This window comes from Haematobia irritans, chromosome 2, assembly GCF_050003625.1.
Source record: "Haematobia irritans isolate KBUSLIRL chromosome 2, ASM5000362v1, whole genome shotgun sequence".
In the NCBI taxonomy this organism is placed as follows: domain Eukaryota; kingdom Metazoa; phylum Arthropoda; class Insecta; order Diptera; family Muscidae; genus Haematobia; species Haematobia irritans.
The window spans coordinates 84918206-84933086 of record NC_134398.1 but is presented as its reverse complement, the minus strand read 5'-3'; the positions used below and the strand labels follow the sequence as shown (position 1 = coordinate 84933086).

The 14881-nt window shown below is 34.1% G+C and overlaps 1 protein-coding gene across 5 annotated transcripts in view; it reads left to right on the top strand.

The window, feature by feature from the left end:
• Oatp30B (Organic anion transporting polypeptide 30B) overlaps positions 1 to 14881 on the top strand; it is a 173191-nt gene that overhangs the window by 134309 nt on the left and 24001 nt on the right. For all 5 annotated transcript variants that reach the window (XM_075295503.1, XM_075295500.1, XM_075295501.1 and 2 more), the window contains one exon: positions 5437 to 5757. In XM_075295503.1, the coding sequence (XP_075151618.1) occupies positions 5522 to 5757 (236 nt within the window). In that variant the 5' untranslated portion in view covers positions 5437 to 5521. The remainder of the gene's footprint in view (positions 1 to 5436; positions 5758 to 14881) is intronic.

Genomic DNA, 14881 nt, shown 5'->3' with positions numbered 1-14881 from the left:
TCGCCCATTTTGATTGAAAACCAACACGATTTTCAATTAAAAATTTAATTGAATGCTGCCACGGAATCAATTAATTGTGTGATTGAACCAATTAAAAATGTGATTGGTTTTTAACATAAAATTCAATCACAGTTTTAATTGAATCAATTGAAATTTTAATTAATTTCGCGAAAAAAATCAATCAACTATTTGATTGATTCAATTAAATTATTAATTGATATGGGCAATAAATTTCAATCAAACAAGTAAAGAAAGTCTAAAGTCGGGCGAGGCCGACTATATTATACCCTGCACCACTTTGTAGATCTAAATTTTCGATACCATATCACATTCGTCAAATGTGTTGGGGGCTATATATAAAGGTTTGTCCCAAATACATACATTTGAATATCACTCGATCTGGACAGAATTTGATAGACTTCTCCAAAATCTATAGACTCAAAATTTAAGTCGGCTAATGCACTAGGGTGGAACACAATGTTAGTAAAAAAATATGGGAAACATTTAAATCTGAAGCAATTTTAAGGAAACTTCTCAAAAGTTTATTTATGATTTATCGCTCGATATATATGTATTAGAAGTTTAGGAAAATTAGAGTCATTTTTACAACTTTTCGACTAAGCAGTGGCGATTTAACAAGGAAAATGTTGGTATTTTGACCATTTTTGTCGAAATCAGGAAAACATATATATATATATGGGAGCTATATCTAAATCTGGCGGTCTGGAGAAGCCAGACGCAGACAATTGATCATATAACAATGCATTACGTACATCACTGACAAAGAAAAGGTCAAGAAGAGTTCCTCTAGAGGATGAGAAGTGCGTAGGAGTGAAAGTATTAGTGGGGTAAAGACCAATAGAAGCCATTTGTAAGATGAGTCCTGAATCCAAAAGTACATTGGAATTAAAATCCCCCGCAATTATCAGATCCGTGAAAGAAACGGTAAAATCCTCAATGACATCAAAAAGTGCCTGCATGTCAATGGTATTATTTGGCCTATAAACGCTGCCGACCATCAGTCTTCCCCCGAAAGATGAAATCTCAATGGGATCACCTATACCTGTTTTGACAAACATATGGAACCGCAAATAATTTCTCACATATATCGCAGCAGCACCACCACCCCGATGCAATCTATCAGCCCTATACACTTTATACCCCGAAAGGTAAATGAACGAGTCTGGAGTCGACTTCTTCAGCCAAGTCACAGAGACGCAAATAACATCCATGTCAGAATTCTCAAAAATAAATCTAAACTCATCTAGCTTGTTATTCAAGCTCTGTGCATTAATGTGGCAAATGTTAAAGCCATTCCTTTGTCCAGTCAAAATCCGAATCATGTTCGCCGTTACGTCTCTGCACACAGAGAATAGAATGGGTGGAAATCGGTTGTAATAATTTAAATTCCATATTTGGAACAATAAGTCGTTTGTGTCTACCTACTCTCTCTATTTTCAACTATATTTTCATCTACTCAACCATTAGACAACTGTTTTAACAGATTTTCCTTCGTGTTTTACGATAAATAGTTGTAGCAACCAAATGTATCTATTTTGAAATTGTTTGCATGAAATTGGTTGGTACAACCTTCCTTAATAGAATATCATGGCTGTAATTTAATAATTATAATTTACATATGGTTGCCACAGTCGAATGTAAATTGAATATTTTCAAATGTCAATATTAAAATTTCTTAAGTCGAGAAAAGTCATATGTTTATAAATAGAAAAATATAACGACGAATTTTCTGCCCGGCCTTATTTTTTCGGCATTTACTATGGATCTCATTTCATTAAAAAAGTATTACTGCTAATTCCCGGAATTTGCTTATATTTGCCAAATGGATTAATTTAATGTAATACGCAAAATTTCATGGATCCGGCGAAGAACTCAAAAGTGAACTTTAGTATCTAATTTTATGAGGACCTAATGAAAAATCCGCCCTAAGGAATGTATAGAAGAACTTGCAAGAAGTTAACAGTGGAAGCAAATTGGGTAGGTTTAATTTGTTTTTATGTATTTGTCTATTTTGATGCAATGCACCAGTTTTGGTCAGAGTATAAATACTTTTATTCTCAATAAAATCTGGCTACACGAAGTATCGTTTCTGACATGTTGAGATAGATTCCTACCATTTATTCCTTTGGGAAGATCCTGCTAATCATGAATGGAAACTTTGGTTCCCATTTATGTATATCACACAGATTTCAGATTACGATTAATTTACTTATGTCCCACCAAAAAATACTTCAGCAGTAAGAGTTTAGTTGCGCTTTTTGGCATACAATAAATTAGGCAGTGCATCCACACTGCATGAATCGGTGGCAATAACGTAAACGAGTAATCAAAGTAGTTTATGATCATTCGTTCATGCAGTATAGATGCATGAAAGGTAGTGTTATTTTCCTTCACGCCATCAATGCTTTACTCAATATTTTATATCACTTCTGACCAATATTGCTATTAAAATGAGCAATTATATCAGCGCTATGTAGAAGCTGCTTTAAATCGGGACATCGCCCACAAAAATCAGCGCTGATTCAGTTGTTTTGTAAGCAGTTGGTATTGCCTCTCTCCCTTACAATCCTACTGAAATACTGCTCCATTTTTTGCTGGGGTGGCATAATAATGGTCTAATATTTCACCATTTTATTACAGATTAAAGTTTTTCCTCAATGTATATATACTATGTTTTTTTTTTTATTTTAGAAAAATTATTTGCGCAGATGCTGATGAGTCCTATCTCTGCTGGGTGGTATATATGGTACACTTTCTCAATAACAATTTTAATTTAGATTTTAACAGATGTAAAATATTATATAATAGTATAATATGTATATTTATTTATATTCTAAAATAAATATATTTAAACTAAGTTGTAATATTTTAATAAATTAAAATATAATATTAACTGGGACAAAATTGGTTTCTAATTTGGTAACGAGCACTATTAAGATCGGGCAGCACAATCGAATGATGAAGGTAGCAACAACCGATATCGTCGGCAGACCCAACCAACACCATATGAGATATTGGTTGTGTCGTCCGAATCAGTCGGGTGGCACAATTGACAACTGGTAGTTGCTACAACTGCCAAAAGGAGGTTGGCAATAAATTCGATTGTCACAACCAATCTGTATTCTCTGCACACAGAAAACAAATTTGTTATGCCAACCAATTTTTTTGCCAACCAAATTATTTGGCCCCATCTACTATCAGAATATAACCAACAAAATTTGTTGAAGCAACCAATTGTTGTCTGACACAACAGTATATAAAATAGTTTGAAGAACTACATTTTGGGCACATTAACAGTCTAATTGGCAATCACAACCAATAAAATTGAATTCGTTTGTTAAAGCAACTAACTATTTGCCCGATAACCAATGCTTGCGAATTTAAAGAAAAAATCCGTTGAATTCATTTTAGTTTTTATTTTATTATAACATATATTAATGTATATTGTAGTTATTGACCAAAAAGGATAACCCCATGAAATAGCTAAGGTGGAGATTTGCAAAATCTTCAAAAGCACAATGAAATATTTCCAGTTGCTGTTGTAGTAGCATATTATCATCATTGGAAGCGTCCCATAGCAAATGAATAACATGGATTTTCCCAACTTCCGCCAATACTCACGCCCATACATTAACTTTGTTAGTTCGACCACTCACAATCACGTGATCAATTTTCAGTGTGACTTGGGATTCAATCAGGCTCATGAAATTTTTCTTATATATCGGCAGCAGGGGAATGTTGAGATTTTGAGACCGATGATGAGGCAGACAAACCCTATATATACCTTTCCCAACCTCGGTAATGGTCACATTTGCTAAGATATCTCTACATATTTTATGGAAATTAAGAGAAATAGTGAAGAGTGAGTTGTAATTTGATGTTTATCTTACTTACCTTGAAAAAAATCTAACTTGATTTTTTAAATTTTATGTAATTAATGAAACAAAAGATTATTTGTTGTCATAACACATATGTAGTCCATAGCAACAAGTTCCCTTTATAACTATCAAATCTGTTAACACAACCAACTTATTGGCCAGACAGACTTTCTGTTGGGTTTGGTTACACATTGGCAAAACAAATTAGTTATCGCAACAATATGGAATATATTGAAATGGTTGCTTACTTCAATATATAAGTAACGACCAATATTTGGTCGGGTGTACGAACATTTAGTCACACAGCTATTATATTGGTTATAGAAACCATTAAACAAGGGAAGTAACTAACATTTATTCCAAACAACTAAAAATTGTAGGTCTCCACTATCTATTTGTTGTCGTACTCGAATTCCAACCAATCATTTCTCTGGGTGTGTGTGGAATCAATATCAGCAGGAGAAACCATGATTTAAGATATAACCAATAGATATCCCCTCATCCTTATTCTCTCTCATTTTTTTTCTTTGTGAGAGAGACATCGTCTCTCCTATCGATTTCATACTCAACTGGTAATGCTGAATATAGTCTATCGGTCATTTAATATATTACTTTATGGTGCTAAATTGGGTGAAATAAAATGATACATTATATGCATTTAGAAAGGGGTCTTTAGTACTTTTTGGAGTCATTGTATACCAAAATAACCACCTGCACATGGAGAGTGCTTATGTAAGCATGAGGGGTGCGTTTAACTTATGGCGATTTCGATTGGGAAAAAAGGTGCATCATTCTCGAAATTGATTGCCAAATATAAAGAACACTGTCGTAGATTTGGGATCCTGTCTCCCTCACAATATTATGAAATAATAATAACTTGGTAATGGCACTATCACTTGAGCGAAAATACAATGAAGGAAAAAGTAGTGTAAATTATTTTTCGCGAAACGAAAACGACATTAAGCTAAACGAGATCATAGGTGTATTTGAAATTGTATTTGGCATTGTGAATATGCCTTTAACGTCAAATTTTATGTATTTCTGCGTTGGCCAACACTTTATGACAAAAGAATTTTTCATGTTATAGATCTTTCAAGTTTATATAACAAAGATTCATTACTCCAAAACTAAATTTTAGACCAACAAAGCTCCTACATCACAACACTAGCAACATAATGCAATATAAAACAATTTTTTTTAATATCTAAAAATATGGCAAATGAAATATGTCGATGTTTGCTCCATTCCAAATATTGTAAAATAATTTTTCCTCAAAAATGTTGTATATTTAATTGTTGATAGTTGCTACAATTTTTGTTTTGCATAATGGCTTTTTCAACCCACTGTGTACTACATCTACACATTATTCGCTGGCAATTACAATCATGCAATTATTGGGAACACATTTCAATTGATCTTGATCAGAAGTTTGTAGTTTAAAATAACAATTTCTAAAAAAAAAATGTTATGGTGCAAATTATAGTTATTGTTTTATTGGGAAATCCCTTAATCATGGTTTTTAAATTTGTCATTTCAGGAAATGCTGTAGTTGAACTTGAAAGCCATCAGCATTTAATTTGAAAAATTTGTTTCCACTGAAGTGCTAAACGAATGCGGTAATTATGACGGGAAAGAAACCGGAAAAGTCCGGCCACTGTAGCTGCAATACAGACCAACAATATGTGAACCCATCATTTGAACAGGACACAAACATCGGACCCTCGTATACCTCGAGGAGGTACAGTGATAATCTCAACCAAACTGGCGATAACACTTTCGGAGGGACATGTAATGCTACTGCCGACAATGGATGCTGCGCCATACACAGTAACGTGGGATCGCATCGGAAGGGTCACAGGTAAGTCAATGGAGGTAAACAGTTTTACAATGACATTAGGTATATATCTGCGATAGACCTAAATAATTGACTTATAAGAAATTAGGAAAGTAAACAGAAAAACAAGAGTACACAAATATCACAAAAATGTTATATCCTCAAAAAACGTTAATCACGGAAGATTGTATTTATTGTAAACTGTAAAACACGTTATACGTTTACTGTAAAATATTGCAGATATTTCCATCAATTCAATACTGCGGAAAGAAAATCGGGAACGATGTTCGTTGGTCTGAAATTTCCGTAAGGGAAATGAATTATGCACTATCCGCACTTTGACAAAATATCATATCTACTATATAAAAATAAGTCAGATTTTCCTTCCTGACGCAATAACTCCAGAACGCACGAACCTATTTTGCACGGTTTTGCATTCGTTGGAAAGGTCTCAAGAAAAGTTTCAACGGAAAAGCGGGAAAGTCTTTTTTTTATATACAGCGCCATTTCGGATGCATCTTCGGAACGCACGAACCGATTTCCACGATTTGTTTGAAATCCGCGGGATATCTGCATTTGCAATTAGGGTGTCCCAAACCGACTCCGGTTACTCGGTTTCAATGCCACAACCCGAAACTAGTTAGTGCAAAAATTGGCATTTTCGGTCACCTGCGGGTTTTGGCCATCGGTTAAGCGGTTTTCTGTATTTCAATGCAATTTCCATCCATTTTGTCATATGTTTCATCGGAAAGTCGAACTTTTCGTAAAGATGTACTGAAGCTGAGCTGTCTCTAACATGTTTTCGCATTCTTCGTCAAAACTGAAGAGATAAACAAAAAATATTTTCCTCAAGAACGAAATTTTAAACAAGTCCTTTTCCTTGAGAGCAAATAGGGACTAATTTGTGTAGAAGGGTTTCAAAGCTTTTTTATTTGAGTTAAAAGAACTTTTTTAACGTCAAACAAGTATATATAAAGGTTTGTCCCAAATACATACATTTAAATATCGCTCGATCTGGACAGAATTTGATAGACTTCTACAAAATCTATAGACTCAAAATTTAAGTCGGCTAATGCACTAGGGTGGAACACAATGTTAGTAAAAAAATATGGGAAACATTTAAATCTGAAGCAATTTTAAGGAAACTTCGCAAAAGTTTATTTATGATTTATCGCTCGATATATATGTATTAGAAGTTTAGGAAAATTAGAGTCATTTTTACAACTATTCGACTAAGCAGTGTCGATTTTACAAGGAAAATGTTGGTATTTTGACCATTTTTGTCGAAATCAGAAAAACATATATATGAGAGCTATATCTAAATCTGAACCGATTTCAACCAAATTTGGGACGCATAGCTACAATGCTAATTCTACTCCCTGTGCAAAATTTCAACTAAATCGGAGCAAAAAATTGACCTCTGTAGTCATATGAGTGTAAATCGGGAGAAAGATATATATGGGAGCTACATCTAAATCTGAACCGATTTCAATAAAATTTGGCACACTTGAATACAGTACTAATTGTTCTTCTTGTGCAAAATTTTAAGCAAATTAAAGTAAAACTCTGGCTTCTGCTGCCATATAAGTCCATATCGGGCGAAATATGTATATGGGAGCTATATCTAAATCTGAACCGATTTCTTCCAAAATCAATAGGGTTCTATTCTGAGCCAAAACACATACTTGTGCCAAATTTGAAGTCGATTGGACTAAAACTGCGACCTAGACGTTGATTACAAAAATGTGTTCACGGACAGACGGACATGGCTATATCGACTCAGGAGCCCATCCTGAGCATTTTTGCCAAAGACACCATGTCGTCTCCTTCTGGGTGTTGCAAACATATGCACTAACTTATAATACCCTGTTCCACAGTGTGGCGCAGGATATAACTATGGCTTCTGGAAACTCAAGAAGTAAACTCGGGAGATCAGGCTATATGGGGGCTATAGCAAACCATAGACCGATACACACCATATTCGGCACATCTGTTTGTAGTCCTAACATACCTTTAGATTTCTAATTTCAGGAAAATCGGATTGGAAATACGGGTTTTACACGCAGAGAAGAAACATGATTGTCACAATCATTTTCGAAGAGCAAAATAATATGATAGGAGCTATTTTTGTTTTTTTTTGGAAAAAAAAGGTTTCTAGAATCCCAAGACCCCAAATCTGGGGGTCGGTTTATGTGGGGGCTATACTAAAACATGGGACAAATCTTTTGGTCCTAAAATGCCTGTGGAGTTCCAATTTCAAGAAAATTGGATTGGAAATACGGGTGTTACACGCAGAGAAGAAACATGATTGTCACAATCATATTCGAAGAGCAAAATAATATGATAGGAGCTATTTTTGCGGCGACCATGTAACTTTTTCACCTGCAACCATGTCAGTGATCATGGTTCTAAGAAAAATAAAATTGTCCTCATCTAAAATGGACCGATAGGCACCATTTTCGGCACACTTTTTGATGGTCCTAAAATACCTCTAGGTTTCCAATTTCAGGCAAATCGGATAGAAAATACGGTTTCTAGAAGCATAAAACCCCAAATCGGGGGGTCGGTTTATATGGGGGCTAAACCAAAACATGGACCGATATAGCCCATCTTGGAACTTGACCTGCTTGGGGACAAAACACGAGTTTGTGCAAAAATTAAACAAGAAATCGATATTTCGATGTGTTATAAACGAAATGACAAACTTATTATACCCATTCTATGGGTGGGTATAAAAATGAACCCAACAGTATGAATATTTTTGGTTAATAGGGTGTCCAAAAACCGAGATTTTTGAAAAGTAGTTTTTCGGTTTATCCGAAAAAAGTTTGTCATTCCGTTTGTAACACATCGAAATATCGATTTCCGACTATATAAAGTATATATATTCTTGATCAGGGAGAAATTCTAAGACGATATAACGATGTCCGTCTGTCTGTCTGTCTGTTGCAATCACGCTACAGTCTTCAATAATGAAGCAATCGTGCTGAAATTTTGCACAAACTCGTCTTTCGTCTGCAGGCCGATTTGGGGTCTTGGGCTTATAGAAATCGTAGTTTTTATCCAATTTGCCTGAAGTTTGAAATCTAGAGGTATTTTATGACCATAAAGAGGTGTGCCAAAACTGGTGAGTATCGGTCCATGTTTTGGTATAGCCCCCATATAGACCGATCTCCCGATTTTACTTCTTGGGCTTATAGAAACCGCAGTTTTTACTCAATTTACCTGAAATTGGAAATCTAGAGGTATTGTAGGACCACAAATACGTGTGCCAGAAATTGTGAGTATCGGTCCATATTTTGGTATAGCCCCCATATAGACCGATCTCCCGATTTTACTTCTTGGGCTTATAGAAACCGCGGTTTTTATTCAATTTACCTGAAATTGGAAATCTAGAGGTATTGTAGGACCACAAATACGTGTCCAAAAATTGTGAGTATCGGTCCATGTTTTGGTATGGTCCCCATATAAAACGACCTCCCGATTTGGTGTCTTGGGCTTATAGAAACCGTAAATTTTATCCAATTTGTCTGAAATTGGAAATCTAGAGGTATTTTCGGGTCATAAAGAGGTGTGCCGAAAATGGTGAGTATCGGTCCATATTTTGGTATAGCCCCCATATAGACCGATTTCCCGATTTTACTTCTTGGGCTTCTAGAATCCGACGTTTTTATCCTATTTGCCTGAAATTGGAAATCTAGAGGTATTTTCGGGTCATAAAGAGGTGTGCCGAAAACGGTGAGTATCGGTCGATATTTTAGTATAGCCCCCATAAGAACGATCTCCCGATTTAACTCCTTGGGTTTCTAGAAACCGTAGTTTCTATCTGATTTGCCTGAAATTGTAAATATTCTGGTATTTTAGGCTCACAAAAACGTGTATCAGATTAAGTTTTTATCGGTCCATTTGGTAATGCCTCCATATGGACCGACTTCACTTCTTGAGGGTGTAGAAGGCGCGCAAAATTTCCAGATTTTACTTCTACAGATTTAAGATTTCAAATCAAGACGTTATTTTATAATTTTCTTGCACACTTACAAGAGATGTTAATGATTCCTCTAAAACTCAAACAAAAATGGTTCTTATAAATCCAGAATCTGATATAGTCCTCATAGGTGAAATCTTTAAATTTATCTTCGGGAAGTGTCCTCAAGCCCTCCTGAAATTTCAAAGGAAACCCTAATATTTGGTTCATGGTGGTGGGTATTTTAGATTCGGCCCGGCCGAACTTAGTGCTGTATATACTTGTTTTATGAGTGTATAGAGGATTTCGAATAGGATTGGAAAATAATATTTACTATATAATAATAATAGAATTTCAATCATGGGGAAATCACCCACGCCAATTAAAAATTAAAAGATCCAATTATAAATTTAATTGATTCATTAATGTAGGTAATTGTGAAGTGTTCATTGATTCATTGTTTAAGTCAATTCCGTAGAGTCAAACCGTTTTCCCCATAGTTATGTTTTTTGAACAGCCAGACGTCACACGGAGCTAAATAAGGAGAGTACGATGTTTGTATCGTATGAAGCGGCGGATTCTCTTGGAAAAAATCCAAAAGTTGTCGAAAAAATGTCAGAAGAAAACTGTCAAAAATAGCATTGACACGATACCCGGCCGATTAACTGTGCGTTACCGGTTCGTAAGCTTAGATCCAAGACTCGTTGTCATTTACACAGGAAAAAAACTATTTTTTGTCTTCAATCACGAAATTAATTGTTCCAATTTTGTGATAGATTTTTGTTTCAATTAAAAATTTAGTTGAACCAATAACAATTTTTAATTGAATATTTTTTAAAATTTAATTTTAATTTGAAAAATTTTGGTGATATTTTTTTCTGTGTATAATACGGTTCATGATATGCTGATTGTCTTAAAGCGTTGTTTGAAAGACGATAATGTGACCCTCTTTTTTCAAGAAAATAGAGAGATTTTGCCTTTACACTAATGATTTTGGTATTGATTCCGAGCCAAAAAAGAGGAGAATTGTTTTGAGTTTTACGTACATGATTCTAGGAAACAAATTTGAATTTACTCGATTTTTAAAAGCTTTTTTTCATTTCAGAGTCCTTTAAGCATGTATTAACGACAATGTAAATTTTAAAATTCAGACACGATTTCATGTAAAAATTATGCTATGTTCCAAATAAATATGTTCTTAAAATTAGGGGTTGAGAGATATATGCTATTTTTTGAACGATTTTTAGCTTTTTTATCAAGAAGAAAAATACCATGAAAATGACGAGTTAGGATACAAAACAAGCCAAAAAAGTTATATTTCGTGACTGACATGAGGCAGGTAAACTTGGACCCTCTTTTCAGCCTATCCTGACCTGCAAGAATCTTCGATATCCCCAATTCAAAAGGCCTTTCCATCATAAATCCTTATTTATGCTAGACTATCCTCTATCAGTCAGTTATTATGGCCTGAGATATTCGTCCTCCGTTAATAATTAAGTGGTAGATATGGATATGAGCAATGTAAAATCGATATCGACATTGTCGTGTTTTTGGTTTTTTTTTGGGATACCGGTGTACACTGAGGACGGTGGGCATGTCAGTAGTAAGGAAACCACGATTACCATGGGTGGCGTGTGAGCGTCTCCACTTCAGTTTCCGTCGGTCGTTACTTAGTGGTTTACAAACTAAAATGTGAAAGCAAAAAAAAAAATATATATATCATTCCATAATTTCGTATTTGATAGAAGTTCATGTATCATTTGCAATGTCCTTAATATTAATATTTCGTGCAGTTTGACTTAAAACACTTGCTCTTTGATGTTGTCATAGCAGTTTTCCACTGTAGGTCACAAACTACAGCAATTGTGGAAGATTTACATTTTAATTTTACATTTATTAAAGCTTGAAATTTATTAATTGGAAATAAATAAATATTTAATTACAGTACACGATGTCAGCAGTGTGATTGAAAAAAAAAGAAGGAAAGTGTCAAAATATTCATTGAGTTTTCTATCAAATTCATTGTGAACTTTGCGATAGCTACATGCTTCGCACGAACATACCATGATGGTCGTGGGAAACTTACCTGATCTCATAAATAGCGTATTATTAAATATGTTGGAAATATTTAAATCTAAATGGAAATAAAAATATTTCATTCATAAACGAAATTAAACACTCATAGAAAACTTTCTGAATATACTGAGAATCCCCGGCAGCAGTTGTTCAGCACTCGAATTACTATCACTTTGCCAGTTTTAATTTATTTAACAGACTAGCTGCTAAAAAGTGTAAACACGCAAAAAAGAAATAATTCTTTCCTTCCAAACGAAATTTTAGACAAACAAATATCGTTTGTCATTTGTTTTTTGCTATAAGGAAGTATATTCTGAAGAAATGTATATAATTTTTGTATAAACGTTTATTCTTTTCCAGGATGTAAAAACAATTTCATAAAGACTAACTACAAAAAGAAACAATGTTTTCTGGCTAATTGCATTTTCCCTCACATCTTTCTCAATTCCACGAGGAAGTGCACCTTGTTTTTGTAATACAAACAATGTAGATGAAATTATTCGATTTTTATAAATTTTTTCAATTTTACCTTTCGACTAAACGGAGAATCGAGCCTATTAACCAAATTTTATTTAACGGAAACATACATTTAGTTGGGCACCGTGGAGCAATGGTTAGTATGTCCGCCTTGCATACCAAGGGTCGATCCCTGCTTCAACCGAAAACCGAAAAGTTTTTTTTTACATATACTAGCGCAACCCGGCACGCTCTGCGCTTCCCGAAGCATATTTTCGTTAACTTAGTCAACCATATTCTTCGATCTGAAAACAAATTCGAAAAGATTTGAACTCTTTTAAAGAGTAGGGTCAGGGGAAGTCTGGCACAAAAACTGAAGTACCGATTAATCACTCCATGGTTTCTACATACGTGTCCCAGCGTTGCCAATTTAGCTATTTTCCCGCTAGATTTGGCTTTTTTTGAAGTTGTTTAGCGGGACAAAATGAAATCTTTAAATTTGTGGAATTTTTGTATCTTGCCAGCAAACCAAAAAAGCGTTCAAAAATAGAAGATGTTTTTCAACACTTTATTTTAAAAACGTATACATAGAATAATTTATACTTGAAGTCGAGTCTGAATTTGGAAATTTAAATTGTCGTTAGCGCGTTTTTAAAGCTCTTTGATAGCTCATGAAGAAAAAGCTGAAAAAACGAATAAATTCCAATTCGGAATCAATACCAAAATCATTAGTGTACAAAATCTTTGGAACCGGACATGCTTTTTTTCAATGTATATAAGAAAAAATTGGAGCATTAAAGGTTTAATGGAATGGATTTACTTTTACGAAAATTGGACAACAATAGATTTGTTTAGGTAATTTTCCAATAAAATTTATTCAGTATAAACTTGCAAGATAGTAAGAATGAGTTTTATTCTCTTGGGTAAAATTAGTAGAAGTGTATACGTTTTCGAATTTATCATTAATTCAGCGGTTTTAAACCAATTAAAACCAAAAATATTTATATTTTCCATTGGATTTTTTTATTATTAACCAGCTGGTAATTGCAAGTTTTTACTGGGAAAAATGTCTTTACTGTGAAATGTAAACGAAGGACTACCAATAAAAATTTGTGATAGTAATCAAAATGTATCGAGTACGCAAACAGAGCTAATATGATTTAAATGTTGTTATAGTCTCACAGAAGTAGAATTAAAATGAATACAATTAAAATAATATGCATTTTAAGTGAAATAAGGCCTTTGAGTTTGATAAATTTCAATCAAAAATTTAACTTTTGATACAAAAAAAAATTAGCCTTTTTCTAGCTATTTTTTAGAATTTTTTAGCTTTTTTTGGCAAATCTAGCGGTTTTTAGTGAAACAATTCTGGCAACGCTGTACAAACGCAGACATCATGTAACTGCAAATAAAAATAAATGATCCATATAGCAAAATTCAGAACAAAAAACAGGTATATTTTTCAATTACACTTTCCTTTTTTGTGTTCACATAAAACCACGTGCCACTTATGAATAAATAAATTAACACAAAACACAGTAAATCCGTATTCTCCGTCCATTCCAAGAAACAATCAACACATGACTGACGCGCAAAATGAAAATCGTGCTCAATGTTTTTATAAAATTCTTTTCGCTGAAAAAAAGTTAAAAAATTAAATGGTCACGAAAAAAATGTAAATGGTCTTTATGGCCATGTAATGGTTCTAGACATATCTATACTTAACCTATAAAAATACTTATTTCCCTGTAAAAAAGTAAAAAAAATGAATGGTCAGTTACATGATTTTCCCGACCATTTAATGGTCTCAAATTCTATCATTTAAATGGTAGAACATGTTTGCGGTATTTGAGAACCATTCAAATGCTTATTGCCACCATACATTTTTCTCCGCTCGAAAACTATTTTTACAAAGACAAAATACATGGTTTTCGCGGCAATTACATGCTCTAGATAAACATTAAATGGATGCGGCAACCATTTCCAACCATGGTTTTTCTGTGCGTGGGGCAAATGGGAACACCCCTCCTTCGCCCCTCCCCGACCAGATATCGTAAATTCACGTACCCTATATTCATTTCACAAACTACTCAACTTCACTATTCCCCTTCCCCAATCAGACATCGAAAAATCATGTATAAATTTAATCATCTTCTCCCAATTTCAAGTAAATCGGGTTGTCAAGTTCCAAAAACAAACTGTAAACTTTGCAAATTCCAGGAAAATCTGTAAACTTTCCTTTAAGCTTCATAGTGTGGGGCAAGGAGAATGTTCCCGTCCAAATACCCAAATATGAAGTACACCATATTGATTTCATAACATTACCCTGCGGCCTTTGTAAATTTCAAGTAAACTTGAGAATTCTATTTTTTTTTTGTCAGTTTTAGAGGAGGTCTCCCTCGCCGTCCCAATATCGAAAAATGATATAACGTATATTAAAATCAGGTATCCCATAATAAATTCATAACCTCACGGCGTTTTCTTTGTAAATCTCAAGTAAATCAGAGAATTTTTGTTTTTTTTTTTACTGTACTTTAAACAAAAATCGTATAAAGGGGTGGTCCACCTCCGCGACCAAATATCGAAAAATAAAGTAGCGGGTCTTTGTCACCTATATCCTTCTTTGGAAATTTCCCCCAAATCGGAGAACTT